Below are 17,394 nucleotides of genomic sequence, written 5' to 3'. Positions count from 1 at the left end.
GCGATGAGGTGCCGCGGCAGTGTGCACCTCAAATCACAGATCGCACCGCTGGGATCGGTGCGTGTATGGACACCTTAAGGCTTCTCAGCACTGTAGGCAAAGCTTCAACCTACTGCCCCGCCCCAACCTCACACTGCCACCAATACCCACTTTCCCGGCCCTCAAGTCAAAGTGTGGGGGCTTCACTAAAAGCATGTCTTCCTCATAAACATCCTTAATTTTATGATAGGTAGACTCGATGGAACGCCGCCCCCTATACCATTCTGGCCATGGATAACTCATCTTCTATATAAACTGCTAGCTAAACATCATCCACTTCTGTAATAGTTATATCTACCCTGTGTATAACTCAAACAACTTTACTTAGCACATAAATTTACTCATACCTCGTGTTCTTTTATTTACAGCATTACCCAATACATACTTAAACCCCACACTCTTTTTTAAAAAGTGCATTAACCCATTCACAAGTTCTTCATCAATATTTATGAATCAAGATTTCAAACCAAGCGACTGGTTCAGAGTTGGTCACTAATGTGAGAATTTGCAAAACTAGTGATTGTAGAACGACTGGACATGCATACTAATTGAATTGTGCATGCGTGAGAGTATGGGTGAGATTTAATAGGATGAGAGATTCAGAAAGTGAGAGATTTGGTAAGAAATCTCCAGTTTTTTTAAAGCGGCAATCATTTACCCTGCAAAATCAAACTGGTTTTGCAGGGTAAATGATTGCCACTTTAAAAAAAACTGGAGATTTCTTACCAAATCTCTCACTTTCTGAATCTCTCATCCTATTAAATCTCACCCAAAATATCAACAGAATATTTATATGGATCATAATTGTAATCCACTCACAGTATAGGTCAGATGTATCAAGCTTCAAAAGTGATAAACTGGAGAGTGATAAACAACCAGCCAATCAGCTCCAACCTGTCAGTTTCCAAACTCAGCCTGTAACATGACAGGTAGGAGCTGATTGGCTGGCTGTTTATACATGTATCTCTCCATTTTATCACTTTTTGAAGCTTGATACATTTTTCCCTTTGACTGACAGGAAGCTGGCGTTTAAAGGAGGACACCTTTTCTGGGTGCGTCTAAAAAATGCAGGCTTTCCCAGGCATTTGTGAGGAGGGCCTTTGCCGTCAGCTATGACCACTTCCAGTCTGTCTCTGTCACAGATTAGTGGAACCCCCACTTGGGGCGAGATGTATCAAACGGAAAATGCGGTAAAACCCCGGTTTTACCGCATTTTCCAATGTATAAAAAATGATACCGCATTGAAGGGTATCGCCACCTTTGGGTGGCGATACCCTATAGAAGCCTATGGGCTTCTTTTCGCCGACACAAACCTGCCGCCTCGCCGACCCCCCCTCCGGCTTACCTTCCTGAAGGGTCCTCCTGGACCCTGGAAGGTGAACCCCTCCTCCCCCTAGTGAAGCAGCCGGACATCCTTCCGGCTGCAGGGGAGAGCCAGGCGGCGTGAGGGGAGAGCCAGGTGGCAGGGAGGTGACGGAGACCCCCCGCACACCAGAGTACAGGAATCGCGGGGGGGGGGGGGGGGGGGGCGCTCCGTCTCCGCGATGCCAGCCGCATATGTTAGTACATATGCGCTGGCATCTCGGCGGGGGGGGGGGGGCGAAGGGCGGTGATGTATTTTAATACATCTCGCCCTTACTCACAATTTCACAAACAGTAAAATCGGTTACGCCACACAGTCCACTGCAAATTCTCACATTAGCGATCGACTCTGAATCAGGCCCCAAATCCACGTCATTGATGTGAGAAAGAGCTCTGACCCATGTACATGTTTTGCTGTTATTTGTAGAAGGAATCATTTTCTACTTGGATTTGCTTGGGACTTATAGGACCAGGAAACCAAAATAAATGTAAAGTACCTTTTTATACACATACAGTACATATGGTATAATATTACGATTGTAGAAAGCATGACACAGCAGGAAGCATGGCCAAATTGCTGAAAGGTTTTTAAGAATATTTTCTTAAAGACATTTAAAGAAGTTCATTTAAACTGTAAATTGAGTCAGCGGTGGCAGAACAAAGAACAGATTTATTTTCAACTATAAAAACCTTCTTGTTAATAAGTGCATTTAAAAGCAGCACTTCATTTAAATGATAATTAGCTATTGTATTATCTGCAGTGCACTCAGAACAAGTAAATCACAGTGCAATAGAGATTTTCATGTGTTTAATAGAACAAATACTATATTCTTGTTCATGGATATCTTTACCATCACACAAACATGATACAAACGCAGCATGACATGTTATAAAATTAGACTAGCAGCCAGTGGCGTAACTATTAAATATGCTCCCCCCACCGCACATTTTGGTAGCACCCCCCCCCCCCTTACACCTCCGCATAATGCCACCGCCGGTACCTGCCGCTGTGCCGCATCAGTCTGAAGTCCCGCCTCCTCTAGCATCCTCAAAAATGGTCTGCAGTATGGGGGCAGCCATTTTCTGAGTGTCGCATTTCTTATTGGCAGCAGGAGCCGGGAGAGCCAGGACCGCAGACTGATGCGTCGGTGGCAGGTTCCTGGCAGTAGCCCCGCAGCCCCCCCCCCCTTCCCCCGGCGCCCTCACTTACTAAGCGCCTCCCCACCACTGCAGGGTTTTACACCACTGCTAGCAGCAGTTAAGCTGAGTACACACTGGGCAATATATTGTAAACGATATTAAAGATATCGATATTGTTTCCATGTTGTCCAAAGTGTACGGTCATTACTGTTAATGATACACCTTGTCCTCTGTATATGCAGCTCAATCTGATGATGTTGTCAGCGACTGCATTCACAAAGGGGGGAATGATGCCACTGACCGATATCATGAAAGATATTGATCAGTCTGTATGCACTATATCGTTCTCCCGCCGCATTGCCAATATAGTTAACTATATCGATGCCCGCGGGACTTGCTTCATTGTGTACCCAGCTTTAGTCTAGTGTCCTAACTATCTGTTCCAGGATGCTGTAAAACCTCAAGCCACCTGAGATTGATACTGATTAGACAAGTGCGATTTTCCAGATATCTGAATCCACTCAAGTTTCGTTAATCCAAACCAAAACCTGGTCCAGATCTCCTGAGGGGATCCGATCCAAACTGAGTCCCAGTTTGGTTCTTCCCGAAGTTCAGAATTTGGATTTTATACTCCAATATTGTGCTTTGGATTGCCAAATTTGTAGCTGTTTACATCAATTTGTCAATCAATCAATGATTATAGATTTTTTACTGATTTTTAAACAAACAAAACCATGTGGGAGTAAATGGTGGTTTAGGAGAAAATTATCAATTTTCATTAGCTATCATCTATTACCATTCCATCCAGCCAGATCTGGCAGATAATTGTATAGTGTATGCCAAGGTTTAGTTTTTATTGCTGGTTTAAAGTAATTGCTTCATCCCTATTCTAGTATATGAAAACTCTGTTCCAGAAATCCTACATTTGCCGTGCCCAAACCAGGATATAGATCATTTAGGTGACCTAGGTCTGTATATCACTTGCACTCCACCCATCACATGAAACGCTTCACTGGCACACACATAGCAGGTGCACATCACATCGGCTTAGCATTGGCTTGGGGGAGATGTATCAATGAAGCAAATCTTCCAAAAACAGCAAATAAGGATCACATGTAAATAATAGCTATGGGGACTGGCTGACTGTGCAGGCTTAGATTTTTGAAGTTTGAGCCCCAATAGCTAATTCCAATATGCATTCCACCAAGTGAGGAACACAAATCTGGCAGGTCCAGGAAGAGGCCATCTATCACATACATCTGAGGGCAGGAACGTGGCTGTAAGCTTTTCACTGTGACCAGGGCCATCTTAACAGAATTGTAAGCCCTGGGCAAAGCAATACACTGTGGCCCCTACCGACCCATTCACAGGAACCAATTAAATAAAATCCTAACAGTACCTCTATTTGGTCCCGCACAGTCTCTTCACATTTTCCGTAGAGTAAATAGCTGTCAGTAAGTTGATTGGCGGATAGCTCCGGCCTTCCACCAATGAACATGCTGACAGCATACCTCTTACTGTCCCTCCAGTGGGCAACAGCGTGCTGCGGCCTGGGAGACAATTGGGGGGAGCAGGGGTTCACAGCTGCTCAGCTTTGTAGAGCAGCTGGTGATCGCTAGATAGATGCCATGCGCATGCAGAGAATAAAGACATGGGCTGCCCAGCTGCTCAGGCGGCACTGGGCACACCCCCAAAACAAGTGGGCCTCATCACCCGCCCCCCTTTGTACATAACCCCACCCCTCCAGCTGAAGCCCAGCCCCTTTTCAGGCTCAGCCACACTCAAATATTGGAAGTTGGGGGTATATGACAGTCATTCAACATCTGGCTGCAGGTTGGGAGGCTAGCAGAGAGTGCTGCCTCACCACTATGATTGTGTGATCACCTCCCACCCCTGCTCGGGGTCCCCTAGCATTATGATACCCTGAGCATTAGACTAGATAGCTTGCCTGAAGTCTATAACTAATGTGATAGCTATGTTTATGATAATTATTTTGAGCAATAGAGTTGGACCTGCAGAAAAGGGGGGTCCTGTAGACACCGGGCGACCGCCGGCAGCACCGTCGGAAGGGGACGCGTGCGCACCTCGTGCGCGCGCGTCCCCTTCCGGCATACAGATGGCGCGGGGCAGGGGATGGCGGCTGGCGTCGCCATCGCCATCCCCTGAATAGATAAGTCCCGCTCCAACTGTACCTGTATGCTGCTGCCTGTAACTACGCTTGCATATGGAAATAATCTGGTATGCTTTAACCTGCTCTTCAAAATAAACATCAAATACTTCATCTGAGTCCCCGTGTATGTGATCCTTGTCACAATATACAGTATATATATATATATATATATATATATATATATATATATATATATATATATATATATATATATATACAAACGAAAAATAAGTGCGCAAAATAAATCTTGAAAATTGATTCAACAAAGTGGGAGTCCACAAATCAGTCCACAAATCAATGGGTTAATGTCCCAGTTAGGTATTCCAAATGCACTCTGGGTTTACTTTCAACCCGGCTGCTCCAAATATGCCTGGATTCCACAGGATTTTATTTTTAAAACATTCCAAGCATGGATAAGTACAAGGTAACGTACCACAGTCGGCGGTTACACACAACCGCAATTTATAATAGCGCATATCTCTGTGTTTCACAAAGGGTGTTGGAGTGGTTCCACTCTCACATTCAGACAACAGATGAGCGACGTCAGGCCACACCCCTAAGCGTTTTGTCACTGCAGACTTCGTTGTGTGTAACCGCCGACTGTGGTACATTACCCTGTACTTATCCATGCTTGGAATGTTTTAAAATAAAATTTTGTCACTTTTGTTATTGCACTATTGAGCACTCTCATTATTTTAGCTATGTATGTATATATATATATATATAAATATATATATATATCTATATATATAGATATATATCTATAGATATATATAGATATATATATATATATCTATAAAAAAAATATTTTTTATTTTAACTTGATTCCACCATATTCATTAAAATGGATCATTCAAATTCATGTTACTGGGCCTGATGATGGTTTGTTTTGCTCCTGTTTATATGACATTGATGTGATTTTTTTTTATCTAAGTTAATTTATTCTACACATACCTGAAATGGATGAGACCACGTTTCTGATAGAACAAAATTTCTTTTTTTACATCTTCAATCTGCCCGTTCAGCTGCATTACTAAGGGAATACTCTTCTGATCTGCCCACACTGTCCTTATTAGAAAATTTGACTTCCTCGGCTGAAAAATAGACCAGTAAATAATCAGGGGAAATATTTTTTGAAAACATTAAAAAAACACTTGCATAGCAAATGATGCATTGTGATGCTCATGTACCTAATTTTATACAAATCCTCAAATTTCCTCATACTGTGGGCGGGATGTTATAACATCCGCGGCCCCCCTTCGCCGGACATCGCATTTTTAATAACGGCATATGCTATAACATATGCCGTTATTCATGCAAGGGACAGCTCTTGCGGTAAGAGCTGTCCCTTGCGATGCGGTGCCGGCACTGGACTTCCGGGTCTGTGACCCGGGAGTCCATCTGCGCATGCGCAGACCCCGGCGCCGGCCGCAGGGCACGCTGGGAGGGATCCGTGACGGATCCCTCAAACAGCGCTGCGGTAAGAAGCCCATAGGCTTCTGCAGGGATTCGCCAGCTTTAGCTGGCGATTCCCTCCGCAGCGCTGACACTGCGGAGGCGCCATATAGCATATAGAGATGCGGTAGAAACCCCGAAAACGGGGTTTTTACCGCATTTCTGCTATATAGCATCCCGCCCTGTATATGGGAAACACAGTGGCTTAGTTACCGAGATGACTTGCGACTGAGTGAATGCACTATATAGATTCTTGTGATGGACTGAGGTGGGTAGAACTGGATGTTTCTACCCACCTCAGTCCATGTATTAGCTTTAAAGGGTGGGATGTGCATCTTTATGGGGATTTCATGGTTAAAGTGTCATCGCAGTAGTATATGGCCACCTTTACATATGTCTGTAACATACCAAGTCCGTGATCCAATAATCAGCTGTCACATTAAATTCCTGTTTTGAACTCTTGATCTTAAATGAAAAAATCTTCATTTTCTCATTGTTTTCCAAGTGAATCTCATTTTTAATTAGTTGATTCCACAGCGACACCATTTCATTATAGCTTCGGAAGGATTTGCCTCCAATGAGATTCATAGAGGAAGCCTAGGGATAAGATGAATCAATTAAAAAAATATTGATTTTTAATTAGGACCCATTGGCATAAAAAAACATATAAATGCAATGTGCTGAATACAGTTATGACTAATAAGTCACTATACTGTGTATATGATTTTACTGTTGTTTATTCTGCTCTGTTTATTTTTATGCATGTAATGGAGCTGGCTAGAAAATAATTGGACAGGATTTTAGTGTACAATAAAGAATAGCAGTAAAACTGACAGAAGAGATTGTGATGTGGAGACAGAAGAATCAGAGTTAAAGTGAGAACATTTTAAACTGTTTTTCAAAATATGGTCAAAATATGGTCTATTCAAGCTTTTAAACTACATCAAAAACCCAACAGTGTAAATAAACACAATCATTAGGACTTATCACAAACATCTAGTTCTATACTGTACCTACCAAATTTAAGTGTGCTTTGTAAAACTACTGGGCTGTAAAACCATTTAATTCACTAAAGGAAAAACAGCACTAACTGATAATCTGTCTGAAGAAAGCCCACTTACCCAGAAGAAAGGACTACCTACACATCTCTGTCTGAAGAAAGCACTATCTGCCCATCTCTGTCTAAAGAAAGCCCACTTGACAATGTCTGTCTGAAGAAAGCACTACCTTGCCATCTCCATCTAAAGAAATTCCTACTGGCCCATCTCTGCCTGAAAAAAGCACTATTCGGCCACCTATCTCTGAAGAAAGCACTACCTGACCATCTATGTCCAAAGAAATCCATCCTGCCCATTTCTGTCTGAAGAAAGCCCCCATGCCCATATTTGTCTGAAGAAAGCCCATCTTTGACAGACGAAAGCACTCTCCTGTCATCTCTGTCTAGTGAAAACCTCACCTGAAAGTACTACCTGCTATCTCTGAAGAAAGCACTACCTAGCCATCTCTGTCTGAAGAAAGCACTACTTGACAATCTCTGTCTGCAGGAAGCACTACCTGGCCATCCCTGTCCAAAGAAAGCCCTTGCCCATCTCTGTCTGAAGAAAGCATTATCTAGCCATCTCCATTCAAAGAAAGCACTACCTGGTCATCTCCATCCAAAGAAAGCACCCCTACCCAGTTCTGTACGAACTTCTGTGTGACGGAAGCCTTTCTGCCAATCGCTGTCCAAGAAAAATCACCTGCCCATCTCTGTTCAAAGAAATTACTACCCACCCATCTCTCACCAAAGAAAGCACTACCCAGCCACCTCTTTCTGAAGAAAGAACTCCCTGCCTATCTCTGACTGATGAAAGCACTACCTGTACATCACTGTCCAAAAAAAGCCCCCCTACTAATTTCTGCCCAAAGAAAGCCCCCATGATCAATTCTGTGTGAAGAAAACCCTCCTGACCATCTCTGTCTGAAGTAAGCTTATCTGCACATCTCTGTCTGAAGAAATTACTACCCACCCAACTCTGTTTGAAGAAAGCCCTACCTGGTCATCTGTGTCTGAAGAAAGCACGACATGGCCATCTTTCAAAAGAAAGCCCCCATACCAATTTCTGACTGAATTTAGCCCCTCTGTCCATCTGATTGAAAAGAGGCCAACCGCCCATCATTTTCCAAAGAAAGTCCACCTGTACCTCGCTATCTCCATCCAAAGAAAGCACCAGTGCCCATTTCTGTCTGAGGAAAGCCCCCCTGTCAAGCTCTGTACAAAGAAAGCACTACATGCCAAAACAGCCCAGCTACACATCTCTTCCCAAAGAAAGCACTACTTGCTCATCTCTGTCTGAAGAATTCACTATAATTATGTTTATTAGAAAAAAGCACCTTCTGCACTGATCTGTCAATAGAAAGCACCACCTGCCCATTCCAATGCTTAAACCCCCGCCTACCTATCTCTGTCTATTAAATGCTGTGAGTAACAACTTTGCAGCACAACTCACAGTAGATATTGCTTCATACATTCAGGGGATCCTTAATATATGCAGGTACGCCCTCTCCTGGAAATGATTGTGTTGCAGAGACTAAGTTTGTTTTTTCTTTTGTATTTTATACTGACTTCCTATGTAACATATACACATTGAATCATATATGGGAAATAAATCTTAAACTGGGACTGACTCTTAGGTAAGTAACCGTAGGTGTGTGTATATGAATTCTCCCCTCTTTCTCACTTCCTGTGTCTTTGTGGAACATTTCCAACACAAGGTTTTTGACAAACAAAGCCTTTGCAGCAGACAATTCCACTATAGTCTGGTAAGCATGACGCTGTGGCTGATGGAGTTTGAGTGCGGAGTATAGATACAGCCATGGAGTATCCATAGTAAATGCCCCTGAGTATAAAACAGAGAATGATGAGGTTAGATACTAGAATTTAGAATGATTACTCTAAACGGTGTTGTCCAATAGGATTCCAGAAAATAGTGATACAAAAATGAATGGTCTACAGAGCTTTATCAGTATGAAAATAGTCACGGCACTAAGATTTTGGTTTATAACATTGAATTCAATTTCCTGGTGTATTCTGTTGCTGTTGGTCAGATACAACAATTCAAGTTATATGCAACCCAACTTTCCAGTTACCCAGGACAATTGAGTATAATCCTGAAAGTCTATACAATTCTATTCAAACAAGAGGAAGGGTTGCTATAGCACCCAGTCAGAATCTGCTATAGACCAAGGGTGACCAAATCTGTCCTCATGATCTACCAACAGTTCATGTTTTTCAAGCAACCTGTGTATCTATAGTAGGAATGAGTTCAGCATGTTTGAAAAAGTGACAGTTCGTAATGACTACAGCTAGGTGATTTGAAAATGTGGACCGTTGATCTTGAGGACCGGTTTGGCCAGCCTTGCTATTGCTAATACCTCCACTTGTACTGATTATAAGGTTTGATACATCTCCACCATCACATATTCACAATGACATATCTTTCATTGTACCTTCCCATTTCTGTAGGTCATTTTTGGATGTGTCTTTCCACTGTAGTCCAGCAACAAACGGCATACGGTCATTGTACTGTACTTTAAAGTTGGTGTTGCTCTCTATTGCTGAATGAGTATGCAGAAGTTGTGTTCTGTAATTCACCTGTTTCTCTGAAACTTGTAGCGTGAACTAAAAAATAAGAACATTCTGTCATGAACATTTTATAGAAATGAAGGTACATAAGTATTATAGGGGCTACATGCCTACCTGAAGCATTACAGGGACTAACTTTATTAATCTCACTGACATTTTTTTTAACACTGTAACCAAATAGACAACCATTTCAATCTTTTGTTCCATATTTTAGAATTTGTTTCCAAAATCACCTATTGCTGATAGAATTGCAGCAAACCTTTTTGTCGCAACAAAATAAGATTTTGGTTGTTCCTGCGTTTCTTACTTATCCACTGTGGAGATCACCACAAATGTTCTGCAGATATGCCCTTATTCAGATCTGATTGCAGTACAAATTTGTTTGGAAAATGGGTAAAACCATGTGCACTGCAGGTGGGGCAGATGTAACATGTGCAGAAAGAGTTAAATTTGGGTGGGGTGTGTTGAAACTGAAATCTAAATTGCAGTGTAAAAATAATGCAGCCAGTATTTACCCTGCACAGAAACAAAATAACTCACACAAATCTAACTCTCTATACAGGTGACATCTGCCCCACCTGCAGTGCACATGGTTTTGCCCATTTTCCAAACAAATTTGTACTGCAATCAGACCTGAATAAAGGCCATACTGTGTATTTTCACCACAAAGCTTCTTGTGATTAACCATGGAGTGAATCCAGTCTATCAGTTCATCTGTTTTGTATGCATGCCATGAATCACAAAATATCATAGTAGATACCCAAAAGTTTGTAACCCAAGGTTACTAGGAGCGCTGGTTATATGTATCCAAAAGATTCCCACAGTACTGTGCACAATTGCTGCCCCTTGTATGAGGGTGTGTACCTCAATTTAGAACAAAACAGGAGAAAAAAGAGAGCATACAGCTTACGCTAGTATGCACTCTCAAGGGGCGAAGTGGTGCTCAGATTAATAACACACAATTGATTTTAATCATATAATAATAATTTATTAAAAATAAATTTCAGAAAGACATCATACTTTAAAAAGTTTTAAGAAGTGCACTTCATTTTAAAAGACAAATGACACTACACGACAAACCATATATAACATATAAAGGCTTAGTAATTAATGTATATTTCAACTGGTAAGAGGCTTAAGATATACTTTCAATTGAGGCATAAGGAATTGCTAACAACTAAATTCCTTATGCTTCAATTGAAAGTATATCTTAAGCCCCTTACCAGTTAAAACATACATTCATTACTAAGCCTTTATATGTTATATGTGGTTCGTCTTGTAATGTCATTTGTCTTTTGAAATGCAGTGCACTTCTTAAAACTTTTTAAAGTATGATGTCTTTATGAAATGTATTTTGAATAAATTATTTTTATATGATTAAAATCATTTGTGTGTTATTAATCTGAGCGGAAATATAATAGATCCCTCAGCAACGTTATCCTTTATAAGAGGTAACATAATTTTGGCGCTTCTGACTGGGACATTTTGGAATTAAAATGTTGCTGACAAATGCCACCAAAGAACCACTGCTGAGGCAAAACCCTCCTTACATTTTCACCAATCATATTCTCTCAGTTGATTTTGAGTTTTTTTTTTTTAGTTATTCCAATTCATGACTGTATTATCAGCCATGTCCTGCTGTCTGTTTCACCTTTTTCTAGAGGTAATAGTGTATCTTTACATGGACTGTAAATAAATCTAACATTGGTGACAAATGGAAGGTGACACTCCATGAACAAATTAGCAGTTTGCATATTTTTTTGGGGCTTGTCATATTTCTATATTGCACTTAAAGAAAACGTGTGCCAAAAACAATACAGGTCGAGTATCCCGTATCCGAATATCCGTTATCCGAATTATTCCGAAAACCAGACATTCCAGAAAGTTAAAAAAAAAAATTTTTTTTTGCTAAAAACTCACTGGAGACATTTGTAACAGCATCACTGGGGACATGATATGTAACTGGCACTATATATGTGCAAGACAATGATTGCTTGGCATTCAAATTCAGTGCTGAGATAGTACACACATTTTGTTTCACGTTTTGAAACCTTGTTTTTTGAACAAATAAAATATATTTGTGTGTATTTTATGTGGTAATAAAATATATTTGTGTGTATATTATGTGTTTATACAGCATAAATGCAGGATACTTCAAAATACATCATTGAAATATTAAAATATTCCAAAATACGGACTAATCCGTTATCCAAAATTCTCCTGGTCCCGAGCATTTTGGATAAGGGATACTCAACCTGTATAGCATTTGTGGTATTATACCCATTCCTGCATTTTAATATTGCTAGCACAGGCCTGGCCAACTTGTGGCTCTCCAGCTGTTGTCAAAAAACAAGTCCCAGCATGCCTTGCCACAGTTTTGCTAGTAAAGAATGCTAAAACGGTGGCAATACATGCTGGGATGTGTAGTTTTACAACAGCTAGAGAGCCACATATTGGCCAGACCTGTGCTAGCACAACAAGTTTACTTTGCAATAAGAGTTAAAGAGGGCATCTAATATTCCTGGTGGGCATTTAAACACTCAGATTGAGAGTTAATTAATGTTGAAATCAGGGTCTAGTTCCTAACTGTATTGGTTAAATTAGCTGTGCGTGGATTTAAGTACATGTTTTTGGATTATTTGGTGTAGGATGGAATATTCTAGATCCACTTGACTGTCATTCCGCTCTCCCTCCCTAGCTGTCAGCTTACCTGGGTTTGGAGTGGAAGATAAGAAACAAATGTTTCCATAACAGACAGTATTTCGGGTGTGGTATAGGACCCCGACAGTCTGGATCCTGACAGTCATTAGCCCAATGTCAGGATTCTGACTGGCCTGACTTAGACAGTGGGGGGAGCACAACTGAGCCCCTTGCAGGCTCGCTGCGCTTGCCATGCTGCGCTCGCCACGCTGCGGGCACAGTGGCTAGCTACGCTCACCACATATTCTATTCTCCCTCTATCGGCAAACAACTCTGAATCAGGCCCTGAGTGATAAGGCTTACCTTTACAGCCCTGTAACCTTAATGAATTGTTGAAAACAAATTGATAGCCTTATAGTTATTTTTCTACTCCAATATAATATTGCTTGGCAGTGTTTTACAATTTTAAATTGCTATATTTTACTCAAAGACAAATAAGATATCGCAATCCCCCTAATAATTACCAACAGACAGAAAGATCTGAAAGACAGTACAGACATCCCCACAACAATTACCAGCAGACAGAAAGACCTGAAAGACAGTACAGGCAAGATAGATCAAATCACTATAGGAATAATGAGTACCAATATCCTAAAAGATATGCAAGGAATAATACTGAGAGAGATGGAATGCAGCATTGGTCATATAACAATAATAGATATAGGGTACTAGATGACCTGGACACAGAGGAGAATCCATCCTCTTCTTTTTTAGAGTACAGGACGTACAGAGGGAGAAACAGATAAAACCAAAGAAAAAGAAATTAAAACGGGGGAAAAGAGGAGGTAATAAAAGAAATAAAAATAAGATAAACAAAAAAAAGAAACCAACCCCCAATTTACCTGAAAAACCTTTAGAGGAAGTAAAAATATTTAATTTAAGTAAGAGGAAATTAACAATATATGAGGAAAAGGTACTAAAAAGAGGCCTAAAGTATGCACCCACTTTCAAACTCGACCCCTTTGCCTTCTACGTAGACTTGCAGAAATATATACGTAAATTGACCCTTAAAAAATTCTTTATGAATAAAGACCCTGAAAAAGACGATACTGGGGGCCCACCCAGATCAGAATTCAGGAATAAATCGACATTCTACCCTAGTGGTCAAAAAGGCTGTTTTATTGATTGCTTCAGTAAAATGGTACTAAAAGACGTAGAACAAACACTCAAAGGTAAAAGGAAGAACTGTAACCTTACACAAAAAGAATGGGTTGCCTTAAACGCACTAAAAAATGATAGTGAACTAATCATAAAACCTGCGGACAAAGGTGGAGGGGTAGTCCTTGTGGATAAAGTTGATTATATTAGAGAGATTAATAAACAATTATCAGAGGGTAATACCTACGAAAAATTAAAATCTGACCCTATCTCAAAAATTACAACAGACCTAATTGGCTTAACCACCAAAGCTATAAATGATGGTGTTATAACTAAAAGTGAGTATGAATATCTAAACATCAAAAACCCATCCACTCCCACTCTCTATACCCTACCTAAAATCCACAAGGACCCCCTCCACCCCCCCGGCAGGCCTATAGTTTCAGGTACTAACAGTATTACATCTAACCTGTCAGCTATCATAGATTTCTACCTACAGCCACTTGTTAAAACCACAAAAGCCTACCTCAAAGACACCGGAGAACTCCTAAGAATATTAGATGGAGTAAAATGGGAAGAAAATTATACTTTGGTCAGCGCGGATGTCTCCACGCTTTACACAATTATCAGAGAGGAGAAAGGTTTGGAGGCAGTTTCATATTTCCTCAACAAATCAGAGTATTCAGAGGATCTAAAAACCTTTATTCTAGAAGGCATTAAATTTATTTTGAGGAACAATTATTTTTATTTTGAGGGAACGTACTATATCCAACGTGTCGGGACCGCTATGGGCACCAGATTCGCCCCTAGCTATGCGAACCTCTTCATGGCCTACTGGGAAGATCTTGTAGTGTGGCATGGAGGGGTTTTGGGGGCGGATCTGGTGCTCTGGCAAAGATATATAGATGATATTCTATTTTTTGGGAAAAGTACACCAGAGAGCTTAGAATCTTTTTGCCAGAGCTTGAATGATAATGTTTTCAACATTAACTTAGTATTTACAAGTAGTAGAGAATTAATTAATTTTCTGGATCTTAGCCTATACGTTAAAAATAACAAACTTGAAACAAAGATCTATAGAAAATCGACTGACTGTAATGGCTATATCGAGAGGTCGAGCCAACATCATGACAACTGGCTCGACGGGATACCATACAGTCAATTCATAAGAGCTAAGAGAAATTGCACTGAAGAAGATGAATGCAAAAAACAGATAAAAGATTTGAGCCAAAGATTCCTAGACAAAGGCAATAATAAAGATTTGATAGAAAATGCCTGTAATAAGGTATCGAATATACCACGCACTGACTTATTAAAAACTAAGGATGCATTACCTCCGCCCAATGACCATACAAAATGGGCCTTCATTATTCAATTTCATACGCAACATAAGTCAGTTGAATACATTTTCAAAAAGCATTGGAATATTCTAAAACAGGACCCCACTATAGGAAAAGACCTCCCTGTCAAACCTTCTTTTATTTATAGAAGAGCCCCCTCTATCAAGGACAATGTAGTAAGGAGTGCAATAGAGCCCCAAATCCGAAGTAGTATAAGAAGCAAAGGCTTCTATAGATGTGGCTCTTGCAAAATGTGTAAATGTACAAAGGGAGCAAGCAAAATAAATGATTTTATTGTGAATGGGACCAAATACCCCATAAAGAATTTTATTACATGTAATTCCAAAAATCTCATCTATGGGATAGAATGTATATGTGGTCTTTTATACATCGGGAAGACCACTCGATGTATGAAAGTAAGATTAGCTGAACATGTATATAATATCCAGAAGGGACTTGATACCCATGCCCTATCATCCCACTTCAAACAGAAACATAATTGTGACCCTACCAAAATCAAAACTTTTTGGGGATTACAATCTCTCCAATCCACTTGGAGATGCAAGGACCTAGACCAAAGACTGGCGAAAACTGAGATGAAGTGGATATATAAATTAAAAACGCTAGTCCCAAATCGTCTTAATGGAGAGTTCGAGTTGAAGTGGTTTTTATAGTTTTATATATTCAACCAATTTTTCTATGAATTTTTATATGAATTTTTAATAAAAAAATTTTTATGAATTTTTTATATTTTTCTATCTATAGAAATGGAATGTATTTATTTTTGCTTGCCCCTTTGCACATGATCTGCTATATATGTTCTCTATTTATTTCCTCTTAAATTGTTTTATAAATATACCTCCTATTTGATAAAATATATCTCTATAAATTGTTTATATTTGTATCCCCTTTTTTTATGTATGATGACCGTGACCTGGAAATTATTTAATGAGGACAATAAGCCATGAACACAATTTTCTAAAGCTTTGGCGTTTTGGAACGCAAAATACTACTGTGGAACACACAAGAACCAGCACTTCCTCCATCCGGCTGAATACTGACAACTACGGAACGCAAATCACTTCCTTGTCCCGGCCGAATGGAACGCATATGCGTCACTTCCGCTTCCTGTCATCCTCACGATGCAGCATATAAACAGCGCAGTTTATACAAAAGACTTGCAATGTTTTGAGATGTCCTTTATATCGTTCCCTCTCTTTTTTATCTGTCCTCAATTACTGTTGTCAGCCTGTATTATTCCTTACGTTTTTATTGATGTTACGATCGGGGAATGTATTTATGTATGCACCCCGCACTTCCTGTATGTTTTGTTCCGACCGGAAATGCCTATTATCTCCCTAGCTTAAAAAGGCTCCAGGGAGATGGTGTATTGAGCTTCTGAGGAAGGACCAGGTTGTCCGAAAACGCGTTTAAGCCCAACACACCACCTTACTGGACCCTGTGGATGAAGCTGAGGATCTTTGCTTGCCTGCTGTCATCATCTAGCTTCTTTGGAGGAGCCGGCACACCCAGATCAAGCTATCAGCAAGTATTATCGACGGCAGATATCCACCCCTTTATGTGATACACCAGTTGTGGTGCTACATGCCCTTGTTTTTATATATCAATGTGAGTGTTATCCTGGAATAAAAGTGTGTATTTTTATCAAAACAGTGTTGCACTATATATACACTTTAAGTTCCAGGAACTCCCGGAAATACAGCACTTTTGATATCGGAGGGATCTATGCAGGACCTGAGTGTCCCAGTTGTGCCTTTATAACATCTATTAACATGTGAGTGGGATAACAAAATTTGCAACTACTCCTGTTGAATATACCGTCTGCACTATATTTTTCTCTTTTCTGAGTCATTTTCAGAATACCATCTGGACTCTTCTTTAAATCCATTTTCCTTTTATGTAAGAAAGGAATTTTACTTTTTTGTGTGGGATCGCCTAGTGTGACACCTTTTGTTTTCTTTGTATGCTTCAAACTTTGGTGAAGGTTTTCCTTGGTGTCATTAGGGCTGTATTCCACGAGGTGGCACTTTTAGGAAATTTATCAATTATTGTTTACCTCCCAAAAAAGGTAATCTTGAAAATGGGACACATTTGCATGAGCACCCAAAAGGGAATGTGGCCTATGAAAAGGGGCGTGGCCTCATGGGATGATGCATCCTCAGGTCCCGCCCCCTTTCCCCAACCTTCTGCAATGCTGAAAAGATGCTGTGTGCATGTGCACAGTGTCTATTCGATTCAGGCTAGGGGGACTCCCAACTGTCCCTCCCTCCTCCTCGCTGCGGAACACTGGCGGCCCCGGGTGGGGGGGCAGTACCATCCCGAAATACCAGGATGGTCCTGCAAAAAACACGATAGTTGGGAGGTATGCACTGTTGTGTTGCATATTGTGAACTTATGTTAGGGTGGAGGAGGGGGGCCCAAATTATATTTTTGCACCTGGGCCT

The 17,394-nt window shown here is 40.6% G+C and overlaps 1 protein-coding gene across 2 annotated transcripts in view; it reads right to left on the bottom strand.

Annotated features, from left to right (window-relative positions):
* Positions 1 to 17,394, bottom strand: part of APOLTP (apolipoprotein lipid transfer particle homolog) — a 331,079-nt gene that overhangs the window by 195,181 nt on the left and 118,504 nt on the right. For both annotated transcript variants that reach the window (XR_014450766.1, XM_083153345.1), the window contains exons 28-31: positions 9,656 to 9,827; positions 8,834 to 9,045; positions 6,575 to 6,763; positions 5,666 to 5,805 (exon numbers count right to left, since the gene is read on the bottom strand). Coding sequence is in view for 1 of the 2 variants with exons in the window: in XM_083153345.1 (XP_083009471.1) it covers positions 5,666 to 5,805; positions 6,575 to 6,763; positions 8,834 to 9,045; positions 9,656 to 9,827 (713 nt within the window). In the remaining variant the exon portion in view is untranslated. The remainder of the gene's footprint in view (positions 1 to 5,665; positions 5,806 to 6,574; positions 6,764 to 8,833; positions 9,046 to 9,655; positions 9,828 to 17,394) is intronic.

This window comes from Crinia signifera, chromosome 7 (assembly GCF_055691185.1).
Source record: "Crinia signifera chromosome 7, ASM5569118v1, whole genome shotgun sequence".
Lineage (NCBI taxonomy): Eukaryota > Metazoa > Chordata > Amphibia > Anura > Myobatrachidae > Crinia > Crinia signifera.
Note: the sequence above shows the minus strand (reverse complement) of the source record. Positions and strands in the feature narration are given on the sequence as shown.